Genomic DNA, 25,264 nt, shown 5'->3' with positions numbered 1-25,264 from the left:
GTTGGGGAACACACGATAGAAGTGGTTAGTACAGGCTACCTGGTGTGAGTACACAGAGGGACTGTATCCGTGTGGACTCTTCATGGGAGAGCCATGGACGCCGCCTGCACCTCATACCGATCTGCATCTAACAACACAGAACATGTGTTATCATTAGGGAGGTTAAAGCACAACATCAATAGCTGTGGGTTCATTTCCATCGGTAGTTATCTTGAAGTATATTAATTTTCTGTTTTTTGCCAACCCCATTTCTCTGCAGGGATCCCTGAAGTTTCAAAACGTGGTCATACCAGATTCCTTCTCTGTAGAGCCGTCACTCCTCTTGTAAACCCGCTCCATCTTGATACTTCTTAGCACTCGCTCCAGAACCCCCTGACCTTCCCTTAGACGTTCAACAGTAGTGGGGACCATCCTTGGAAAAAAACCAAACCCAAAAGGTTATCTGCAAACTCTGATCATGACCAAATCCAGACTTAAACCACCGGCAGGATTGAAAAGCGTGTTTTCTTTAAACAATCCCAGAACTACACTGTTTATAACAGCCAGGTGATGAGACATGTACCAAGAGGTCATTGTTCGGGGCTTCTCACCACTGGTTGTTGCTGTCCTGGTGTCTGGGCTGCACGGACGAGCCCTGGTGGTGCGGAGGACTGACCTCCTCGATCTGCAGGACGGAGGAGGCGTGCACCGAGGAGGAGAAGGAGCTGTGCGGGGAGGCCGTCGGCTGCATCTGCTGATGGCAGTGGGGGTGGTGGGAGTCCTGGCTGTAGTGGAGCAGGGCCGGGTGGGGGTGCCGCCGAGCGACGAGCCGCCGGCCGGCTCCGAGTCACGGCCGCCGCCCTGCTTCCTTTTGCGGTACTCCAGCAAAGACACCTGAGGCAGCAGAGGGGAGGAGAGGCGCCATTAAACACCCGCTGCCAGAGGACTGACACACAAACGCGCATCACATCATTCGCTCTGATGCCGGGGCCGCTGACAGAGTCACACCATTCACCAAAACGGCATTGAGTGATGGGCAGACGGCATGCACCACACCGGAGAGGACTCACCTGGAAACAACTATTCAACATGACAAAAAGAAAAAAAGACCACAAAAGAAAACACACACACACACACACACACACACACACACACACACACACACACACACAGCACACACACACACACACACACACACACACACACACCGTAATCACCATGGAAATCACTGTTGACATGAAAATGACACTGTGTGCATCTCTACGATCGTTCCATTCCACTAACACACTCGTAGTCATGAGAGAGGCCTGTGCTGTGGATCACGTCGTGTGTTCTGGATGTACTGTTAGTAACATTTGACGACAGAGCAGGCAACTTTGAACGCACCACGCCATGATGCAACCACGCTGAAACAACAACTACACAAACATCAACGTCCACACACAAACATCAACGTCCGCACACGCACACGCACACACACACCTCCAGTATTGACAATGAGAATGAGAGCACTCATCCCAGCTTAATGTCGTCATGACAGAGAGAAGGCTTGAGGGAACAGGAGGGGGGGGGGGGGGGGGGGGGGGAGGGGGGTATATGAAAGAGGCAGGGGGTGCGGAATGATGACCACACAGTCAGATACTGAACTGGATTGACCTCGCCTGAAGCTCTGCAGCAGCAGAACACGACATATAGGGGAGACTGCAGAAGGCAGCTGTGGTGTTTAGCTGCCATTTTATTCTTCTGGGTTCCCATACAGGAACCTGCATATCGGCCGATAACAGCGTTAATGACCAATGTCTTTCTTTTTTTATATGTCTAGATTTTTCATTGCTAAATATTGCTAAGTTGCTGACATGTTGCTAGCTCTGGCTAACGTCACACTCTCTTCCAGCACTTGTTTGATTGGTACTGAGCATGTGCTCCTCTGAACAAGGATGAGAGAGAAGCCAGAGGGCTCTCTCCTGAGCTGCTGCCACCATTGATTCCAGACGCAGCGATACAGGAGCCGATGATGGATGTAGCTAAGGAGTGAGCACTCTCGCTGCTTTCTCATCTCTGTTGAGAGTTGCACATGCTCAGTATGGATCGAGTAGCAAGTGACACCTGTTGTTGTGTTTCCTGTGTAGCATAAATGAGCTGATAAATGATGTGATATCAGATAGACTCACGTATTTCTGATACTCTCTGAAACAACCACCAAGCACTAAATATGGAAGATGTCTTCAGTGGAAACATTACTTTGACTGTCCTGCCAGACTTTGCCAGTGTTTTTTTTAATCACCTTTCACGTGCCACAGCTATAAACACAGTATTTGTCTGTTGTAAAAGAGCCAGCCTCCTTACACATCAGGTCAAACCAATTCTACAGCTTTATGATAAAGGTATCCCATTGTTAGCCTGTTGCATACCATCAAACATGGTTTAAAAGGAAAACTATGCTGAAGAACAACTTGAGTTTTATTTTTGTAACTGTCTGACTGCTACAGCTAAAAAAAAATAAAAATTAATTATCGTAAACTGAAACTAAAACCAAAACTAAAACTATTCAAATGAAATTGCTGGTAAAAAAAAAAAATCTAATAAAAATAAATAAAAACACTTAGTTTTCATTTGTTTACTCAAATATATCACTACTGGAAAAAGGAGACAGCATGAATTTCGGTCAACTCATTGAACCCAAGTAAGTGAGCGGACTTGACATTCCTGGAGCTGGCTTCACAATGAATCCCTCTTGTTTTCCACATGGAGTCTTTTAATTAAAGAACAAGAACATGATTTTAATATTGTAGTAGATCAAGCTATTCATGTGTGCTAGTGAAGGAATCCTCACAGATTTAAACATTAAAGCCCTTCCTACATACGTCTCCACCATGTATTTTGTATTGCATTTGATGTATTTGTCTGATATGGACCCTGAGTTAGAAATAAAGTTAGTTTGATTGATTGTATGTTTACTGCAGCTACATACTACTGAGACGATATACCTGTCACTATTAAAAACAAACTACTACTACTACTACTACTACTACTACTACTGTAAAACTACGAATATAAAAACTAAAACTAAACCTGAAACTGAAACAAAACTAAAATGAAACATTTAAAAGATACAACTAAAATATAACATAAAGAGACGAGTCGATTCTCGCTGAACTCGACTTATGAGTCACTTCGGGCTGATTTTTAAACTCAATTCAAATAATGACTATTTCACTTTTGTCTGATTGTCACACAGCGTGTGATTCTGTACACAAAAGTAAAGTTGAAAGATTTATATCCGTTCGTTTGAAAATGAATCTGAACAGCGCTCAACATTATGTGAATGTGGCGAGTCAAACACTGTTTATTCCCGGGGCTGATGAGGGAAGAAGCTAAGGAGTGAGCCATCTCGCTTCCTTCTCGTCTCCGATAATGGTCTCCTTGCTCAGTGCCGATGGGACACTTGCTTCAGCTCAAAGTTTATGAGCTGAACGTAGATGACAGGTGTGGGCAAAACTTCATATTCATTTACCGAAATAAAGTCTAAACATAAACTTATTTGATAACTGCTAAAAAAAATTGAACTATTTGCATCGACGAAAGTTCAAATTAAATTTAGGCAGGTAGATTTCTGACCCCCTTGCTGACCGGGTAAGTAAAAAAAAAAAAAAAAGGTAGAGTCTTTAAGACCGTACACCTTGTAAGGAGGATTGATATTTGAAATATCTATGGAGGAGCCGTACTTTACTTTTATGTTTTGTTGTGATATCTCCTCTCAGAATACCTCGCCTCACATGTCTGACACGTGACGACTTCTGATTTACAGGACGGACTACGATGCGACGCGCTCGCTCAGTTTAACGGTACATTTGCCGGGTGACTGCTGACTCGTGTTACTGGGAGAACATCCTTCATTTCCCCTGAGCCCCTTGTGGTGATGTATGTCTCGTAGCCTGGCTTGCAGTAGAGGTGGAAGGATGAGATGGAGCACAGAGACGTGGGCTTCACCTCCACGCCGTCAACACAACTCACAAACCATCGGCCTCTCGTGTCCAAGGTGAAGGATGAACCTTTACACACTTCAATGGATTTGACTGAAATGGCAGAATAACTTAAAACCGCTGCTCAAAACTATAGAGTCGTAATTCAATGCAGGTCGGGTGGAAGGGGAGGGGGGTGGGGGGGCGGAGCTGTCGGAGCATGGGGTGGGTGTTGTATGCAGATGCAAAGAAACAATATTTACATGCACACTTCTAAAGATGTAGTTGTAGGGAGAATATTCACCATATTTTGTACTGGCTTGTATTCACTTCTTACAGCTATAGCCTGGTAATCTGGCTTCCCTGTCAGCAGACTAATGGTATGCTGGTTGGCCCTCTGCCTTGGAAGAAAAGTGGAAGAGAGACTTGGCAAAAAGTGTCAAGGAGCAGCGAGGGGGGGAGGGGGAGGGGGAGGAAGGGTCAAAGCTACAGAGTCGAAATCATTTCAGATAGAAACATAAAACGGTTAAATACGTTTGTTTTTTTAAATGCCTGTTGCTTTTGGATTTGACCACCTGACACAAAAAGGGACCAATTGAAATATTTACGACAAAGCAAAGGAGCAAACACAGAGCAAGGGTAAAAAGCACATCATGAGGTTTGACTTTTCACTTGGCACATATCACACTCAAAGTCATTCGTGCTGGAGAAGGAACAAATGAAACGCTGATTTAAAAAAAGAAATTTCACATTATCCTCATCAAGATGTGGAGAACTTGCCTTCTTCTTTTGGGGTGGGTTGCTGGTGTGTGGAGGCGTGCCGCTATCCGGGTAGCCTCCTCCATAGTGAGGCTCTCCGTAGGGCGACGTGGAGCCGGGGCCCGCGTCTCCCAGCGGCCCCTGGCCGCTTATGGAGCTGTGGAAGGACTCCGCTGGGGAAAAGCCACCTTCGGACTGGGAGAGGTGGCGGTCGGTGGCCACGGGGTTGCCCAGGTTTGCGTTGAGGGGCGAACAGGTGTATATGAGGTTGAACTCTGTCCTGAAGGCCTGCTCCTTGTTTTGGGAGGTGAGGTCTGAGGAAGGACAGGACGCTGGATTCAGGGAGCATGTCCCTACAGATGATGGACCCTGGGAGTCGTGGCCTGAAGGGCCTCCAGGGAGGGAAAAGTCATCGGAGGTCATCGCCACCGAGCTCTCCAAGCTGGAGGGGAGGGACAGGTCGGGGAACTGAGGACGAGGGATGTCAAAGTCTGTCTGAAGACACAGCTGGAGAAAGAACAGAGACAGAGAGTACAAAGTAAATGAAACAACATTGAGTAGTTAACAGCATTTTAACAGTTTGCATCTGCAATTAGGAACGTACCTCGGGAGAGATGGACTCTGGCCGGTGAACAGGAGACGCCTCAGGGGACGATATGTTCTAGAGAGCAGAAAGGAAAAGCTCTTTAATGTCATATTGTCAAACACACATGGTGTGGGTAATGGTAATTTTTTACGTAGTATGTATGTATGTATGTATGTATGTATGTATGTATGTATGTATGTATGTATATATATATATATATATATATATATATATATATATATATATATATATATATATATATATATATATATATATATTTCTACTCAGTATATTGTATTCATGCATAAGTTATTTTGCTCTGGACTTTGTTGAACTTCACCGTGTCTCTGTTGTGCAAAAGAATAATTCTCCCTTGCCTGTTCACATAGATAACTAACTGTGTTGTATGAGAATGTTCCATGCCAAGGCCTTTGGGCTGCTTGTTTTGGTTGCTGGCCGTTTGTTTTTGATTGTTGTTCCTATCAGTCTGAGACCAAAATGTCTGTAACGTTGGCCATCGGCCCCCACCTTTGCTCATTCTGTATAAAGAAAGCACTTTTTTCTTGGTTCTTCCTCACTGAGACTGTACGCATTCTGTTGTGATGATTGAACCTTCTCTGCGCAGAGAATAAATACTTAAAAGACAACCTGGTTTTTGGTATTATGTATTTCAGCATTAGAAGACTCACGCAAAGCGGGTATAGGAATATTTTCCACCACATGTGTCCCAAAGACTCATTACCATTTGAACAGTCTGCCAGGGCAGATTAACAGCAAATTGACTTTCACCGCTAGTCTGGCTGTTCTCACGCGTCAAAAAGTTAATTTGCACACAAACAGTTTATCGTCAATGATTAACAATGTTCCAGATGTGATGTTGAGTAGTTAGAGGGGATGTTAAATGATCTGACAGAACTCTTAGGGCCTGTGTCCACATAGCGTCTTTTATGTTCTCAATGAGGAGCGAGCGTATGCGGCCGCCTACAGAAAGAAGACGCTGCACCCAGCGTCTTCTTTCTGAACGCTGCACATTTTTGGTGCGGTCGCTCCGAGCACTTCAAGTTGAAATTGACTCTTCAGAAAAGCGCTGGTGATGCCACCATGGTAAATAGAGGAGAAGCTTGTTTTGGCCGTGTCGGTCTCTCCTGAGCTTTGTATTTTGACCAGACACTATCACAACAAAGGACGAACAGCCCCTTTAGGAGCAGATCAGCAGGGCGGACTGTGCGTGTTGTGATTTTAGAACCGTACGCCGTCTGTCGCCTTGCTCCAGCGTTACGGCTGTCAGACTGAGCAGAGACACGGTATGAAGCAGACATCCTTTAGAAGAGCTTTCATAAAACCATTACTTCAACAAAGTAGGCCAGCTGCATGAGATCGATGTTCACAAATTGTGTTCATGTGGGATTTTCCAAATTGGATGTTATTGGAGGCACCATTGGTGAATGCACATGCACCACGTGAGCTCTGACGGACAACTGTATCAGTGAATCTAGGTGCGTGTCTATGTGGCTGCGCCCTCACCTCGAATTGCAGCGGCGTATTGCAGCGGCTGGCGGGCAGCGAGGGCATGGGCGAGTAGACCAGGCCGTTGGGCAGCAGGGAGCCACAGGGGTTGTGGAGCGGCGGGTGGAGGGAGTCCTCCGGGAGCGGTGGCGTGATGGGCGACAGTGGGCGAAGCAGGTGGTCCGAGGGCACAGGCGTCGTCTCCACCGCGTACTTGGAGCGGCGCTTCTTAAACGGCGCGCTGACATCTGGTATTTTAGAAACGTGAAATAACACAAGTGAGTTGGACAAAACTGGAGAGAGTACACTTCGAGTATCAAGACGGTATCGAAACAAGACGAGAGACATGCTTCTGATCTGGACTGCACCCTTCACTTAGGTGTACTTTTAGCAATAATAGCACCCAGCTGCTTAGTTCTGATCTAACTTTCATTCTTCCTCCAGCTTTGGTGCTTTCAGAATAAATGCGTCATCCAGATGGAGGTGGGGATGTACGTACCGCTGGACAGGGGGTTGGGGGTGGACCTGCTACTGGTACTTTGCTGGGAGGAGGTGGACTCTGTGCCATCCTCCACACTGGCTGAACAGCTCTCATCCTCCACCTGCTTTATCCATCTCTGCATCGAAACAACAGTAATGTCGAGTTAAAAAAACTAAAGTGTTTGTTTAGAAGACATTTAAAAACATCTTCCTTAAAAGTAACCCAATCTCTCAGAAAAGTCTTTAGTTGTATAATAGAAGAATGGTTTGGATATAATATAACATATTACAAGGTGATTGGAAGTCACAAGTATTAACATTAACCAATTTAGGATATAATGATGGTAAAAACAAGAACTTTAAATTCTTCTGACTGGTCATTTTTCACCAACACATCAGCATACGGTGTAAGACTTTAGGAGTTAAAAATGGGATTCAAGAGACACATTTTAAGAGACAAGTTTAGACAATTTAAAGGGATAGTTTGGGTGTTTTGAAATGAGGTTGTATGAGATTCTTCTCCATAGTCAGCGTATTACCTAGAGTAGATGGAGTTTAAAGAAACAGACAGGAGTACCAGCACAAGAGCAAATCAATGTACTGGATTGTCTGAGGTAAACAGGTGAAGATATTCTAAATATAGCGTAGACTTAAACTGATATAGATCGTTTTAGGTGTCAAAAATAGGTTTTGCTGCTGCCCTCGTTCAGAGCACTACATTGATTTGCTCCCATGCTGCTACTCCTGTTTGTTTCTACAAACTCCATCTGCTGTAGTAATACACTGACTATGAAGAAGTACCTCATACAACGCCACTTGAAATCACCCAAACTATCCTGCTCAGGCTTCCAACTTTTGGTTAATTTTTAAAGGACTTGCAGACAAGCTTCTAATACTAGCACTCAGTGTGAATCACCATGGATGACAACATTCATTGTATATTTTTACAGCCGTGTCCTCTATCTCTCGACAACACCTCCCGGCATGTCTCACCTTCTTGTAGCAGCCGTAAGTGCCGTCCATTTGGAGCGGGCGGGGCCGGCGTCTCTCGGGGTTGAAGGGGGAGCCGAAGCGGACGTAGTGTCTGGGCGCGGTGCAGATGAGCGACGAGTGGGAGAGGCCCGGCAGCATGTTGAGGGTAGTGGCCAGCACCGTGGGGTCAGTGGTTATCCGTAGCGGGCGCTCAACGGGCACCTCTTGGTGGACCTTCTCCCCTCCAGGGACCTTGTCATTCAACCACTCTGTCACCAGGTACTGAAAACAAATGAGAACAAATGATTAACTATGCATTTGATAGGAATGTACTACATAATTAAGAAAGCTTAGCGTAAATCCTACACTCAAAAAAGGTCTAGCGTCTTCTAACCTTCTTGGTCTTGGGGTAACGCAGGTTGCCTCTATTTATACAGTTTAGACCATGGCCGTCTCCATCAAGGAGATGACCCCCCAGACCGCTCTCTCCGTGGCCGTGTTCAGAACCATACGGGCCCTGAGATCCCTCCTCATCCAGACAGGCACCCTGATCGGCTGATGACGGCGCTGCTGCCGCGGCTGCTGCCGCGGCTGCTGCTGCGGCAGCTTGCTGGGCGAGAGCTTGGCGCTGCCGCCGGGCTCGCTGGGACGAACTGGACCGGTAGCGAGAGATCCGACTTTTGGGCCGAGGCTTGGTGGGTCGTGCGGGTTTAGGGGGGGCGATGGGAGCGGGCAGGTTGGGTAATGAGGTCTTTTCTTCAGTAGACAGCGCATCCTGAAAGAGAATGAATGTCAAAAAAATATATATATATATAAAAAAAAAAAAAAACAGGTGAAAAGATGTGGATGAACAACCGGATTTCGCTCACTGACCATCACATAGCTGGAGCGCCGTGTGCTGACCCCCACTCCGGCATTGTGGGGTGTAGGAGTGTTCCCTGCGGGGTTTCCCGCCCCGTCCTCACTTTCCACACCCTCCTCCTTGACTTCTGCTCCTCCCACTCTCTTGCGCCTCCTTTCCAGGTTGTTACATGTCTACGTGAAAGAGCACAGACACAAGAGAGGAGTTACACGTGCAGAGAGTTACCGCAAACATTTTCTCTTGTACTGATGTATTGTGCTGGAATTGGAATCTATTGTCACAGCAAACACAAATACGCTGGATTAGTGTAACAGCTGTACTGGGGAAAAAGTTAAAATGGCGTACCCTTTTACTGGAGATGGCCACCCCGTTTTCATCCACCTCTCCTTCCTCTCCCTCCTCCACATTCAGCTCATCCAGCAGCCTCTCCTAATAGCACAGACAGGCAGCACATGAGAAAAACATGCTATATTAATATTTTCAAGCCCAGTTTTTAGAACACTTTTCCTGTTTGCAGACACATTCATATGTAATGGAGTTAAATCTAAGGATCTTTATTTAATAACCTTAAGGTAACTTAAATGTATTGATTGATATTTAAGATCTTTCTCAGTAGTAGAGTTATGCAGAACTGTAGAGTTTTAAGGGTTGTAGAACGCTAGATTAGTGTGAAGGCTAGGCGTAAACATAGCAAAAGATATGCGTTTTAAAATGGAAACGTAATAGTGTAGATGTAGCCTAAGCTTGACACACACACACACACACACACACACACACACACACACACACACACACACACACACACACACACACACACACACACACACACACACACACACACACACACACACACACACACACACACACACACACACACACCTCTGCGTCACTGGTCCCCTGCAGTTCTTTGGCCTCCTGGTGCTGGTTGAGGGTCTGGTTGCTGTCACCGGCGAGGCCGCTCTCTAGCTCTCTCCTCCGGGCTTTTCTCCGCCGGGTCTCGGCACCTGCCAGAGCGGAGGGCGGCGGCAGCGAGAGGGCGCTGAGCAAGCACTCCCTGGGGCTCAGGTTGTGCTTCTGCACCGGGCAGTTCTGGTTTCCCTTATGGCATGCACAGTCCACTTTGTAATTGCTGGGGGTTGTTAAGAGACAGAGAGGGTTAAACTGGACGACAGAACACAAGACATCCTAAAGCAGCAACAACTGTTTATATAAACCAAAAGAAAACTACTACTTGAGTCACTCCTGATACCAACATGTGTTTCTAGACAGAACATAGACCATTACCACTTCTACTTGAATGTTGTACAGATTTGACCTGTGTTACTTTTTATGGATGGGTGCTTTCTAGTGGCTGGGTCACAGGCAGGTGGAGAGACGGATAAGGGTTCAGGAGCAGTACTAACCAGCTATTGAACTCATAGTCAAATCCAATGGTGACCTCAGCGTCCTTTGTGATATGACTGACGGCGTAGATACACAGATGGATCATGCCCTCAGCAATCATGTGCCGGACCTGGAGAAGGGAACAGATGTGTGAGTTATCTTAACTAAGTAACTAAGTTAACTCACAGCTACGCAGAAAGGCATTGAGATTGTTGGCTGACCTCGGCGTTGGGTGCACAGGACCTCCTGATGAAGCGGGCATCATTTCCAAAGGTCCTTGCATCGACGCACATCTCTATGTCATTAAACTTTGAGTAGAACAGCACAAAGGGGTAGGGTCTGGGGAAAAATATGACGACGGTGGTATCAACACTGAGATCTCTGTGAGCGTCTTCGCACCCAAACATTGAAAAGCAGAACACGTGTTGTCTTACTTTTTGAAGAAGTGCCCGTTGACTTCAAACTGCTGTTTGAGCATGACCTTCCCCCGATATTCAATGATGAGCGTGTCTGGTTCCAGGTTCCTGGCTGCGCGTAGGATCTTCCTGTGTTTCTGCACTCGGGTTACCCGCCCCAACTGGAGCTGCAAACGGCACATCACACACCGTTTATTTGCAAATGCAGAAAAATGTTAAACATGTCATACTAACGCATAATTACACAATTGTGACTGGTGATTATCCAGGGCATAGAGGTGGCCGATATATGGAACATACTCAATGTACTGACGCTTGTTCTACGTTAGACGTAGTAAATCAGTGGTGCCCAATACGTCGATCGCGATCAACTGGTCGATCGCGGAGGTAGTGCGGGTAGATTGCATGCCATTCAAAAAATCTACACAGAGCAGATTGACAAGTGTCTGCCAGAGTTTGACAAACGCTTTCAAGACTTTGCTTTACTCGAGCCAGTCGCTACATTTATGTGCTGCACATTTCGGGAAGATATTGAGGTGATTCAAAAATTACAACGCTGTTTCACCTGAACTCGTCTGGAGTGGAGGATGAGATTTTGACACTACAGGCTGACATTCAACTGAAGTCCAGGGCTCATGGACAGTTTTGGAACTTACTCACAGAGGAAAAGAACCCAAACATGAGGAAATGTGTATATAAAATACAGGCAGGTTCCCAAAACTGTAAATGTTTTTTAAATTAACTTGGATTCGTCACTGTCTCTTAACTTTTAGTTTCTTTTAACTTGTCTTGTTCTGTATTTTCTGTCTGTAACTATGTGTTTCTGATGTTGCTGCCTGTCTTGGCCAGGTCTCCCTTGAAAAAGAGATTTTTAATCTCAATGGGACTTTCCTAGTTAAATAAAAATATATAGATATAGATATTTAGCATTTTGAATGTAGGTAGATCATTTTGACTTGGTCATTTTAAAAGTAGCTCGCAAGCCGAAAAAGTGTGGGCACCCCTGTAGTAAATTACCATATCGCGAGAATCAAGGACAAATATTAACAGTTGCGAAATTTTTGACACTGGCTTTGGCCTTTGGCTTCTCCCGCTTCTCCCTCACTCACTCCTTCCCTCCCGACTTAAGACTTAATGTGACTATATATCATGTGTTGTTATGGCCTAAATGATCGCATAAAACCTTTCGCAATGGTACCGTTTGTTGCACATGCACACATTGGGGCATACAAGCTGAATCAATACAGAGTTCGGTTCAGGATGTGGGCTGACCTGCATCTGTGAGCCCAGCACAGTGTTGTTACAGGCCAGCTCAGTGCGGTTGATGGTGTCCATGGCGTCCACTGAGGCGTGGATCTGTGTGGTGGAGAGGGGCACCGCCGTGTTGCTCTCTGCCTTTGAGACAGTGGTGCTGGCAGTGCGGTGAAGCTGGAGGAGTGTCTGGACGTCAGCGCTGTACTGGTTGACCAGAGCCTCCTCGTACTGGTCCGTCCACTGGCGGATCCTGCTCTCCCATCCCTCTGCTGTATTCTCATCCAGCACGCTGGCCTCCGTTGTCGAGTTCTAGACAGACAACAAGACGGAGCGGGTTGAAGCACGAGACTGATGGCACTGAGAAGAACTTTAAGGAGACACATCACCCTCATTTTCAGGCTCTACTTGTAATTTGGGTTTCGACTTGCTTTAAAGTTAAAAAAAACACTCATACTGTCTGTCATAATATACCTGTATTCACTCTCTTTTAGGCTATTAAGTTGATTATTTTAGTGCCCTTATAGGCAGGGAATGACTGTTTCTACATACAGTATAGCTGGGACATATGGCTCGTTTAAAGGAACAGTTTGTGAATAAGAGCTGTGTGTGTTTCTCCGTGGATTGAGCCTTTTGATGCTTTCACGGTATCTATATAGCATTTAGACCGGCTTTATAACCAAAAGAAGACTCTGTACGATATGGGACCTTTAACATGAACGTAGGATTAACGCCAATCCTCACCTTCATCCTCATGGACTTCCTAGAACCCTCTCTGAAAGCCTGAGAGAAGGAAGATGAACCCATATCAATACATGGACATGTAAAGCAGCAACTGTTCTGCAATCAGTAACAACATTGAGGTAATCTCAATGGGGCGTGCTTGTAGCAAAAAAAATAACAGCTCCATATTGGGCTTTGATCTCATAATTCCTTTAATCTGTCAATTGATTTTTTTTTTCTAGACTCATCCTGATCCACTCTGCTTCTACCAGTTTGCATACCTTGACTTTCTTGCCCTTCTGCGCTCCACGTGCCTTCTCTGTGCTCTTCTTCCTCTTTTTGGACTTGCTCCTTTTCACCCGGTTGACGGTGAGTTTGATGCTGGTGGGCGTATGCTGGGTGGCGGTGTAGGAGATGGTGGAGGGCGACACCTCTTCGTCACCACTCTCGGTGGCACTGCTCTCTCCAGCTACAAACCAACCACAAAACACGGTCACCGGATAGCACTTTACAGACTACTATGGGGAAATGATTGAACCAAAAAAAGATAAAAAGACATAGTACCGGAGACATTTTCTGGTTTTCTGTGTTGGCCTTCTGCTCCTTTCCTCCTGTCGAGTCCCCTGCAAACAAAAAAGGCCATAGAACCCATCAGCACATAAATGGGCCATGTCTAAGTTTGACCAAACCTAAATTTGAGGTTTAGAAACAAGCAGTGCTCACCTGCAGTTGTCACACTTGATGAGCAGGCCGTCCGACGTCAGGCTGCAGTGACACCAGCCAGCCACGGCCCCGTCCTCCTCTGAGGAGCTGTCGCTGTCGGCCGAGTTGTCCTCGGTGGCGTCGTGGTAGCGGGAGCCGCGCACGACGCCGTTGAGGTCCATGCGGGGAATGATGGTTTGGGAGAGCGGGGAGGCGGGTGGGGTGGGGGGAGGGGGCGCGCCATAGTTGTGATCCTGACAACACACAACGGAAGACTGTTGCATCTTCAAACAACGTGGGTGTTCAGGCAAAAAAAAGGGAAACGGAAAATGGAGACGAATGAAAATGAGGGCAAAAAAAAAAAAAAACAGGTATGTGAAACAGTACAGCTGTTAACAACGGAAGTAGCCTGTGGTTACAGGGGACAAATGTCTTCAATCAGACTAGAAGCACTGGCAACCCTTAGTTTTACTCTTACTGTTCTATTTCTATAGAACACAGATCTTGAAGTGATTAGAAAACAAGAAAAGACTGGAGAGATTAAAATGAGTTATTGGTTTAGGTTTTTAAATGGTTCTACTTTAATCTTTGAGTAAAAGAGAGTAATACACATCTGGTATAATAAAGACATGCTATGATTATAATTGATTGGAGGAGAACTGTATGAACTCACAGCATATGGTAGTCCCCGATACCCATGACTCTGTGCGCTGCCACAGCTCTGGTTGTTGTAGTTTTTTTCATTCACAGCAGGGCTTGCTTCAACTGACTCAGGGCTGGAAAAAAAACACAAACAAGCGTTATTATGAGGAATGACAAAACACTATGCTTTTCCCTGGGCCGTTTTGTAAACAATGGTTTCAATAAATACATCAATCGGTCACTAGATGGCGCCACAACGCTGAGGTTGCTTTCCAGCCTCAGGGAGCAGATTTTTGGGAAATGGAATGTGGGAGGCAATTATGTTATGCAACTCATTTTGCCCTTTAGCTGAGGTCTGACCAGACAGTGCAGAACCTTGCCCCTTTGCAATCCAAATCTGGAACATTTAAACATGTCAAAAGAATCCAAACGTCTCATTTAAAGCGCTGGGTTCTGTATATCTAAGCGGAGACTGTATCTCATCACGTGATGAATGGAGCCTCCTGTTTGGAGGAAACTAGAGGGGGCCTGTGAGGGTGGGAGGGCGAGGGAGACCGACTGCATTCCACATAACCTCAGTCACGTAAGTGGGCTTACCTACAGAGAGGTGGCAACTGGTCTTACTTAGGCTGTCTGTGGAAGTTTCCTCACATGCGACTCAACGTTTGGCTAAGGGCTGAAGTGGAGCGAACACGATACAAGTCTACCTCTTTACACCTCGGTAGGTATGCATCCACAAGGGCACCCCAAAATGACAGAAACAAAATGTACAGAGACAAATGTATTACTTTTACTTACACCATTTAAATACTACTATTTCAAAATATTACAAATAACCTATTAAATAGGCCATATTTTCTGGGTCGCCTGCAGCAAAACATCAGTGTCAGTTAGTTCCACCTTAAATCCATTAGGGAGAGGTGTGTTTGGGAAATAGCCTACAACATAATTTTGAGAAGTAGTTTTCTTTTGTGTGATCTATATAGCTTAATGTCAAAGACGTAAAGCTGTCGGCACTAGACCGTACAGGCACCTTACTGTCCTCAATCCGTCTGTCATCGGTCTGTCCTCCTCCCTCATCTACCTGCATTCTATCGTTGTTCTGCTGTGTGAGACTGATATGATGTTTTTTTTATTGTCTAACAATGCAGCATCATTTTGTCTTTAGTCCATGTTTCTACAAACTTCATTATCCCTCATGTATTTGCTGTGCATGTGTTGCTTCATGAGCCTTTGCATGTCTTAACAGTACTTGACAGTGTATAAAGGGTGTCCTGAATGATGTTTCTACTTGTATTGATATTCTCTGCATGCTTATAAATGATGATTTAATCTTATGTTTTTTTTAGCGTGACTTTGTGACATCTGTCCAGGGACTACAGATGAAAAATAGCCTCTTGGCATTTACAGTGATGTGTTAATAATATGCACGGCCCCTACCAAATAAACATAACAGAGCAGTTTCTGTGCGAGTGTATGAACACAGTGATTGGTAGTGAAACTATTTATTCCATCACAACATTTGGCATAAGAAATAGCTGCGCAGGACAGTTGCACACTGCACCCGGTGCTATGTAATATCACATAACACAACAGGAAGTGATTGCTTCAAATTAAGTCACAACCGCTTTACTCAATTTCTGGTGATGTGAAGATAAAAGTGAATCTGAAGAGACTTTGATGGGGTAACAGTAGCCGTGCTTGTGTTCACCGTCCAACCCTGTACAGGAGTCAGAATTACATTGCTTCGTTTTAGACGCTTCTGAGCTCATGTGCAACCGGCCTGACTGAAGCATCACATACAGCATTTCCTTTATCTCTGTCTGGTAAAGTGTAGCCTTTGGCAGACTGCGCTTCCCATCTCTTCGGGTCTCTCCTGCAGACTTATATAGTGTATTTATCACAACCCACGGTGCTACAGTTGTAGAGAAACATGTACAAAAAGGGGAGGGCTCAGCGACGTTGCATGGACGTATTGCGTTGCTTTGGACAAAAGAAAGTACTTAGTTTCTAAAGGGAATAACTTGAGCTCTTTTGCATTAGCTGGGGATCCCCTGGGTCCTCCTCAAAAACCACTGGAGGTTACTGACACCAGACCTCTAATGGAATGGGAAAGGAGAGCCCCTACTACTTCATTTCATAGTTCTGGCCATTGACTACACATGGCTGTTTTTATAAACAAATAAACAAAGCGCCCAGTAACATTACACAAAATAACAGAAATAAAGACAGCAGATTCATATATAGAACTACCAAGAACAGTCCAAAGGTGCCAGTCAACAGTTATATTAATACTTTTGGGTATTGATGATATTTTGTTTCCACCAACACGACTGCTAAGAGGCAAAAACAAAAGAACAGAGTTCATGAGTGGTCAGACAATAACGTATGTCGTTAACAAACCCCCATATTAAGCTTTATCTTCAGCACTGAATTACACATGAAGACAAGAGTGAACACACCGTTGTTCATTGTAAAGCTTCACTGCATTTAAAAGTGGGCGCATGCACAACTACATACGCACGGTAGGTCAAAGGTCAGGTGCTGCTCAGCATCGTGGGACATTTCTGTTTCCGATTCAACATTGGCCTTTGTTTGCTTTTCCAGTCATTGCCTGTTATTAATAGCACCTGCATTGCAGCAGCTATTCGGGTGGAGTAGATGATCAGGGGAAGTTTGTTTACAACCTGAGGTACTTGTTCGCTGCATCCACAAACACTAGCAGGTAAGATGTTAGTAGACTGATGGGCAAAACCCCCAAAAATAAGAGCCAGGTTGTAAACAAACGGAATAGTTCTTGAAGATGAGGGCACAGCCACCCGGCCTGTAGCCAGTACTTACTCTGATCCAGCAGCCATATCTGAGTAAGACGTTTCAGGTGTGGTGACTCCCAGCGCGATTACTATGCTCATGACGTCCGGCACAGCAACGCGTAGGAGGGGGGGAAGAGGGGGGAGGAGGGGGGAAGGGGGGGGGGGGGGGGGGACAGGATGGGATGGGGGAGGGGGAGGAGGAGAGGCGAGGGGGGGAATCACAGGGCCCTGATTACAGCGACGGACCACTCCAGAGGTGGGGCGCCGCCGAGCCGTAGCCCACGGCTCACGGTCATGGGGGACCTGAGGAGAAAGAGAGAGCAACACCATCAGTCTGGACCTGGACACGCACCAACTTACTGCTACATGACTCATGCGTCATGTGATAGGATGGGTTAAAAAAAACCTGCACTTCACTAGCCACTGTGTCTTTAACTGTGCACTCGATACATTTAGGATTGATGCCTCCGACAGCTGATATTCTGGGTAGTTAATATCTGTATTTACATTTCACATATTACATTTTGAAGAAATATTAGTAGACCTTTAAAAAAAAATAGAGACAAACTTAAAAAATAAAACAAAAACAACCACAGCACCATGACAGAGCGTGAGCAACTCGATAATCAGAATGTATGGTTAAGGCTGTTTGATCTCCACTACCAATTTGTTTCATGCAGGGCTACTTTGGGAGGAATCAGCCAGACTGCCTTTTGTTTTTGTTTTTAGTCTGTGTGCTTCTATTGAGTTATACAAACCTGTCACCTTTAAAAAGATGCAAAGTCTAGTGACTAGACTTTGCATATGACTAGACTCTAGTCATATGCTCCAACTAGGGGTCAGCATTTCACCTCTCTGTAGTGTGTTTATTGGATTCAATTGGAAGTGACAGAAACAAGGAAACCACCCGCATCTCGGTCTCTTTCTCCCACCCTCGGGAGAGCGGTCGGCACACGCCCTTCAGCCAGACACACCTGCATTCAGCCAGAACGAACTCCGTCGCCGGTAGTCACAGCGGGCCGGTAGTCACAGCGGGCCGGTGCGGCACTGGGTCTGACCTGAGCAGCGGCAGCAATAGTAAGTGTGCTGATCCTCTCATGATGGACTGAGGACAGACTGGACGCAGGTACCGAGGTTTGGGCTGGGCCTTACTCGTTGGCAGCAGACCGCTATGCAGCACGATACACCGACATTCATTTTTTTTTCATGTTCTGCCCAGATTTTACACGCTGTGCCTCTGAATTTAAAAATAAAAAGAAATGTTTATATGTAAAAAAAAAAATGAAACAGCTTTCACAGCTATGAAATGTCAAAATGTCTGCCATGAAAAAATGCGATTGGCATTATTGAACAAATTTTTACATGCTGCATAACTTTAAATCAAACAGACCCGTTAGACAGCCACTAGTTAGACAATTCAGTTACTGAAGGAAAATGACTTGACAGAAAATTAAGGCCTGATCACAAATGGAAGCACTGTCACAGGACTCCTTCACTAGAGGTCACAACAGCTGTTGAACAGTGACACAGGGAAACCATCCGCACACGCCTAATGAAGAGTCAAATTTGCTGACTCATGTCGACAATGAAGGCTTTTATGTTGGAAGCAGCACAGAACTTTCACACGCCTGCGTCTGAAAGGATAACTGCATATGGACATGGTCCGATAGGCCCGTCTCTCATCCATACAGAGGCCTCCAGCGTGGAGGGGTAGGGAGGAGGCTATTCAAAAAGCAGAAAAACAACCAGGGGCTTCACAGCTCCGCTCACGTCCAGCCTCCCGTTAGGATGCACCAACACAGGGAACCAGCAGGAGGAGCCCTCCTCCCAGACGCCTGGAGGGGTGAGTCATCCGACTTGAGGCCCAGCCCTCTCATCATGTGACCACACTCTGCTGAAACACTGACCCACACTCCTCAGCTCCCGTTGCTCTCTCTCTCTCTCTTCCTCCTTGCTCGCCCGTCTCTCAGTCAGACAGCAGAGCCGGAGACAGAAGCCAGGCTGCAGAAACGGGATCTGGGGCCCTCCTGTGCTATCAGAGTTCACACGCTTTAGCAAGGTCACCGAAAAACACCGAACTGATCTGATTCACCACTTTACATGTTACAAAAAAAAAAAAAAAAACACAACCCCAACCAGGGGCTGGTTTACTAGTAGAGAGCCACAGCAACAGGGCACGTGACATTTCTGTAATGGTCCCCTGACTACAGCGACTGCTCTCCAGCACCAGGGCAACCACAGCCAGGCTGGGGACTTCCAATAATGTCAAGGTCAGTTCAGCTGTGCTCACTGTCACACAGAGAATGTCAACCCATCCAGCTGGATGGGCGGGCGGGCAGGGGCGAGACACACACACACACACACACACACACACACACACACACACACACACACACACACGAAATGTCAGCTAGCTTGTGGTTACAGAAGTGGGACATTGTGGCCTCAACGGAGACATACAGGTGAGGACACACAGAGACACATACTGGCAGGCAGGAAACTATGAGGATTTTGGTTGTTCGAGGACTGTGCCTCTTTAAGCATGACTCATGGGTTAGGTTGAGAAGAGGACAGTGTGAAATGGTGAACGTGAGTTTGTAACATACTTAGACATGATGGCATGCAGTGGATCCCATGGTGGCCCGATCCAGAACCTTTTCAAACCCCACTGGCTCTTTGTTGTCCCCGTGATCGCTGCCTCACAGAAATAGCCACCTCACTCCTACCTAACTCACAAAGGGAGTCACTCTTTGGGCCTCTTCCAAAAGAAGCAGACAGTGAACTAGGGAGGTAAATTCCATACGAAGAAGGAAAGCCTTTCTTTACCTCTCTCCCTCTTCCTCCTCCCCTAGCACCTCCCTCCCTTACTTGTTCGTTCCTCTGGCCATGAATACCAGGCTCAAATTACCAGCAGGCTCAACAAAGTCTTTTCACTTCCACTAGAACAGAGGCCATTTTGGAGACAAGTCCAAGGGGGAGGGACATACACACAAAATGAACAGCAAAAGGAGACCCTTTCTCTTTCATCATCTCTCACATAACTCTCTCCCTTCTCCCGGGTTTTTTTTCTAAACACACCAGTGTTCCCACATTGCTAAGTACTGGCTGAGGGCATACACGCTCCTAAAATAAACCATTTGATTATCCTTTGATATCTAAATGTACCGCTGGGGTACTATAGCGAGGACAAAATCAAATCCAACCATGAGAGCAAGTGCACAGCAGTACAAAAAGGTACAAACATACAAAGTGTCAGTTTGGTAAGCATTAAACAACACACTGAAAGACAAAGACGAGTCATGCCAATGCAGATACAGTAGCTATAGAAAGTGTATCCCACTCCATGGACTCAATATTACACTGATTTACGTATGATTCAGTTACTGACATGTAGTGGATGCAATTAGGTCACCATGAAAACTCAAAACAACTGTTCCAATAGCAGCTTAGTGGAAGAAGAAAACCACTTCCTCTTAACTGTGTCAGAATTATGAGCGTAAAAATCATCACAAAACATTCCCACAATAAAAAAAGAAAGTAGTGTCCATAGCGTGTACACCGCTTTTGGTAGTTGCTGTCCCAAATGATGCCCGTCAGAACCTCCTTTAGTCCATCTCGAGGTGACACTGCTTCACTTACAGATTTGTTAGGAAGTGAACAGTCGGTCTGATTCTCACAGTCAAACCTTTAGGTATGATATGTTGTTTTTTTACAACGGTGCTAAATTCAAAATTCAAATCATTAATATAGCAGCAAACAACTCTATATATGAAGACAAAGTGGAGTAATGTCTACCTGAGCAGAGAATGAAGTCGCCCTCCCTCTGTGTGTTGTTATCAGAGTTACTTTGTGCTTAGTATACGTGTGTGTGGCCCCACTGTTGCGATAATGGCCACCGTTAGCTTCTAGCTGCCGGCTCAGCCGTCGCCATGTTGAGAGCCATGTAGAGGCTATTCCTCAATCATAGATAGTATGGTCCTCATTTTTAAGCTTAAAAATAAATAAATCAACAAGGACTTTGGAGATTTGAGGCTGTCAAGTAGCTTGGCCAGATATTATACCACTACCATTTTACACTGTCAGGTGTAACTTGCCAGCACCATAACTGGACAATTACAATGTCACACCATCTTGATTACTTCACAACATACAAAAAAAGAGCCATTTTGTGTAGAATCTGCACATAGAATCACCATGTGTGATTAGGAAAACCTGCTGCAGTCTGCAATAGAACTGAACTTCAGATAAGAGACAAGCACAAACATGAAGCTAAACACCTCAATGTCCTTGAACCCTCACACCAACTCTTGCAATTCAGCCGAGCCTCCACTCACACTAGTTGACAGAAGAACAAATGAAAGGGAGCATGAATACGAGCACACTTCTTCACAATGAGCGGGGCAGTTCTGTTCAAAGTAAGGTGAGGGGATTGCAAAGGCAGCTCTTCACTCAGTAACTTCAAACTGTGTATGGCCTCATTGTGCATCTGGAGTTTAAGCTAGATGCTAAAGCTTTTGTTGACACTACCCTATGTTCACTTACCCACTTACTTGAGACGTGAGACGAGAAGATCCAATACCAGCCAGCAAACGGTTAGCTTAGCTAAGGGTCGGCCGATATGGCGCTATACACCATGCGATGGTAAAAACCTGTCCCCTGGAAGCACATTTGGCAATACTGCTTTCCCGGCGGAAGCAATTCTTGCATGATTTTGTCGTCAACAAATTGTTGGTACACTCTAAAATACTGGTTTGAGTGATTTTTATACTTGGTATGTATTTAAACGTGTAACACTTGAAATGATTGTTCTCAGAAACCTTAAAGCTTCTATTCTGAATGCTGTACTATGTTGAGTCTTTTGTTTTTAACTCGTGTTGTCTCACGTGACACTTTTGGTTTCCTTTGTAAGGAAGATCGGGATCATATACAGTAGTTATTTTCAAACAGTTTCTTAATTGAATTTACTGCATTGTGTTGCATACTGTGATATAAAATTACATAAACCGAAGATTTTCTATCAGAGGATATTTGAATCATAAGTTAATTAAATGTTTTGAGCACAAGCTAACATTAAAAGCATATCACACCCTTTCCAATATTGCAGTAGTAGTATAGTAAGGAACGGTTTCTGTACTTCATGCCACCAAGTTTAAGTAATGTTATTTGACACACAAAGACAAAAACAACAAACAGGACCGATAAGCTCATAAGAGACAGATATTTTGCTTCATACGGTATCTGATTGGTTGTCCAGGATGGCAATCAATGCAATGCAACATGGGAAAGTGGTCTATCCACAATGTCGTGTCCAAATATAGCTTCAAGGAGAACGCTAGAAGGGGTTACACATAACCTACATGAACACACATTGTCCACGCTCTCTCAGCATCCACCTGTGCCTCATAAAACCTCCACAACACATCCAGTCCAGTGAGATTACACCAGCCCCCTCAGTCTGCCCCCGCACACATGCTTGCTGTAGGAAGAATATGAATATATCTGCCGTTCCTCAGCGCTGCGCAGGTCGAGCTGCACTCTGAGCTACAGCAGGAGGAAATTAAAGATGAAAAAAACGGGCAAATCAATGGAGCCTGCCTCTAAGACAAACGGGATTATGTGGCCAGGGAGAAAGCAAGGCTCATTATAGATCTGATTTCACACTCACCCAAACACATTTACAATATCACAAAGAGGTAACACAAACACACACACGAAGACACGATCAGAGAGTCCAACATCCAACATTTAGCCTCTCACTACTGGCCTGCTTCATACGTCACCAGTGGAAAACATACAGCTGGAAAACAAGATTACAAAGTGTGAATGTGAAACAGTGGCCTTTAGCACAGGTATTTATCTCAGCTATTACTTTGCCTTTTGTTGTAGATCTAGCCAATAAAACGGTAACGATATACTGTGATATACACTTCATCAATAGCAACAAGACAATTGTGTCATAGAATGTTCAATAGTTTCACTTGAACGCATTAAATGCAAAAAAAAAAACAGCCAGAAAAGCACATAGAGAAAACGCAAAGTTCGGTTGCATGAACAAACCCCTAGCGTGATCCCTCCCTCACTCAAACAGCCAATCATATGCCTCGATGATGGAGTGTGCTACGAATGGCACGCAAGCAGCTATCAGTTAACAGGTGTACTGTTCCGCTGCACAATCGACATGTAGCAATGCAACAGAAACAGTGTGACGTGATAAAATGAATGAGGATATTTTTTAAGTTTAGTTTTTTTCTAAGTCTGACCGATAGCAAATCGGTTGGTGTTAAATTAATCTTTTTTTTTATCCTGTTAATCGGTCAATTTATATAATAGACTGACATGAAACAATTTATCCTGATACATTTTTCGGTTATGCCGCCCTGACCTAATTTATTGTATTTCCACCATTGTTACTAGAGCTCTTTTGGCCTATGACAAACATACATCAATCGAGATCAGCCGGTCCAAGCGCCACAGGAGCCGACACTGCACTACGGTTTCTTGTTTGTTTGATTGTTTTTCTTGTGGAGCATAAACGACTGCATTTTGCTGTGCAGACCTGTGTTTTACAATGACAATAAATAAAACTTGAATCTATGTTGTTCACTTTCTACACTCTAATGTGATTCACAATGACTTCCATTGTCATGGGGACATATGAGCTTGAGCACAACCAAGAAGAGAGAAAAATAGCAAGAGGCGCAAGCACTCGCACAGCCGAAACCCAGTGTGTTATTACAAGAGCTTGTCAATCACTACGTTACCCAAGTTGTCTTTCCACAACTGTGTCTGAACCGGGCTTACTAAAACTATTATGTAATAAAAAGGCACAAACCACTTCTCACTACAGCAACGCAATCAGAGGCCTCTACCACGATTGCATGAGCCAACTGCCCATGCAACTGCACAAAACTAGAAAACAACAAACCTCAGTCTGGAGGTGTGGGGTTAAAGGAATGACATATGAGGGAATGATGCAAACACCTGGCGCCACGTAAGAAATGTAAACTATATTTCAAGGCTGAGATATTATCACCACCGACTCGGCGATGTGGCTGTTGTCATGTGGAGGGGCCACGAGTGCAGTGTGGCCCGCCATTAACGCAGCAATGTCAAGCTGCCTGAATGGACCGGGACCAGACTGGGGCTGAAAGACACACAATGGAGAACAAAGGCCAAGTAGGTGCTATGAGAGGTGGGGGTGGGGTTGGGGGAGCAGTCGACAGCAGAGCCAGCATGACACAAAATCAATCATCTGTTTCAGGGCAAACAAGCCAAGCACTGTCCGTTTGAGGCTCAGTAACCTAGAGGAGGAAAAAAAAGAAGAAAGGGCTATGCAAAAATACTGCTGCCTGTTCGACTGCCTCTTTCTGATCCGCTTCCGTTTGCCCTTTCCCTCTGAAATCAAGCTGAATGCAGGCTGTATCGATGGAATGAACTAACTCATATCATATATACATACCATGACAATTCAAACTGTGTTAGAAGTCAAACCGTAACCAAAAATCTTCACCGTTGTGTGCTCTGCGATTCACAGGTTACATTTAACAGAGCTGTATTAACAGAGTTAACAGAGGAGTATCTGGAATGCCTCCAGTGTAGCTGCTAGATCGGGTATGGTCAAGTCTCCGCACTGATCCGATACACCGGTAACATATCACGCATTAGCTCATTTACTTAACACAGGAACGATGACATGTGTCACTCGCTACCCTATCTGTACATCCTACCCGATGGCTACTGCACTTGTGCTAAAAAGTACTACACAGCTGTGGTTAAACACTTTTTTTCCCCTCCATGATAATCCCACATTGTGAACAACAAATCTGTGTTGAAATCGGCAGGAGGAGAGCTAGTTAATGTTTGGATGTGTAGAGTTTCACTATGATGCATTTACAAAGGTAAATTATGACGGCATCATGATGTGTTCAAGTTTTTAGCGAGAAATTGGAAAGAATCCTGGAAATGTTTTCACAGCAATATAAAAGAGATATTAGAGAGGGTATTTGGACCCTTTTTTTATTTTATGCACTGGTATTGGATTGCTACGCATCGGCCCGGGAAGGAAAAAATGGAATCGGAACATCTCTAATATTTGAAGAGCTTTCAAGGGTAAGCCATGTCTACTCCCAAATGGGGGAGGGAGGTTTTCTAAGTAGTGTTCTCGCAGAGGGCACGGCAGCCAAAACAGCCATCTTCATGTTAGATGAGCTCATGCTCTGGCATAGCAT

The 25,264-nt window shown here is 45.1% G+C and overlaps 1 protein-coding gene across 1 annotated transcript in view; it reads right to left on the bottom strand.

Moving 5' to 3' along the window:
* setd5 (SET domain containing 5) overlaps positions 1–20,342 on the bottom strand; it is a 22,595-nt gene extending 2,253 nt beyond the window's left edge. Inside the window, 26 exon segments of the mRNA XM_068712670.1 lie at positions 40–95; positions 98–127; positions 291–412; positions 591–777; positions 780–873; positions 4,246–4,338; positions 4,722–5,207; positions 5,305–5,361; positions 6,811–7,040; positions 7,292–7,409; positions 8,266–8,526; positions 8,639–9,019; positions 9,118–9,279; positions 9,452–9,535; positions 9,986–10,235; positions 10,510–10,619; positions 10,711–10,828; positions 10,924–11,072; positions 12,178–12,468; positions 12,901–12,939; positions 13,161–13,348; positions 13,444–13,502; positions 13,603–13,865; positions 14,255–14,357; positions 17,065–17,339; positions 18,011–20,342. Of these exon segments, the coding sequence (XP_068568771.1) occupies positions 40–95; positions 98–127; positions 291–412; positions 591–777; positions 780–873; positions 4,246–4,338; positions 4,722–5,207; positions 5,305–5,361; positions 6,811–7,040; positions 7,292–7,409; positions 8,266–8,526; positions 8,639–9,019; positions 9,118–9,279; positions 9,452–9,535; positions 9,986–10,235; positions 10,510–10,619; positions 10,711–10,828; positions 10,924–11,072; positions 12,178–12,468; positions 12,901–12,939; positions 13,161–13,348; positions 13,444–13,502; positions 13,603–13,865; positions 14,255–14,357; positions 17,065–17,339; positions 18,011–18,016 (4,212 nt within the window). The 5' untranslated portion in view covers positions 18,017–20,342.
* Positions 20,343–25,264: the final 4,922 nt, after the last annotated feature.

This window comes from Cebidichthys violaceus, unplaced genomic scaffold (assembly GCF_023349555.1).
Source record: "Cebidichthys violaceus isolate CVI_PGR_0920_01 unplaced genomic scaffold, fCebVio1.0.p SCAF_17, whole genome shotgun sequence".
NCBI classification, from domain to species: domain Eukaryota; kingdom Metazoa; phylum Chordata; class Actinopteri; order Perciformes; family Stichaeidae; genus Cebidichthys; species Cebidichthys violaceus.
The sequence above is the reverse complement of the archived record's forward strand: the minus strand, read 5'-3'. Positions and strand labels throughout refer to the sequence as shown.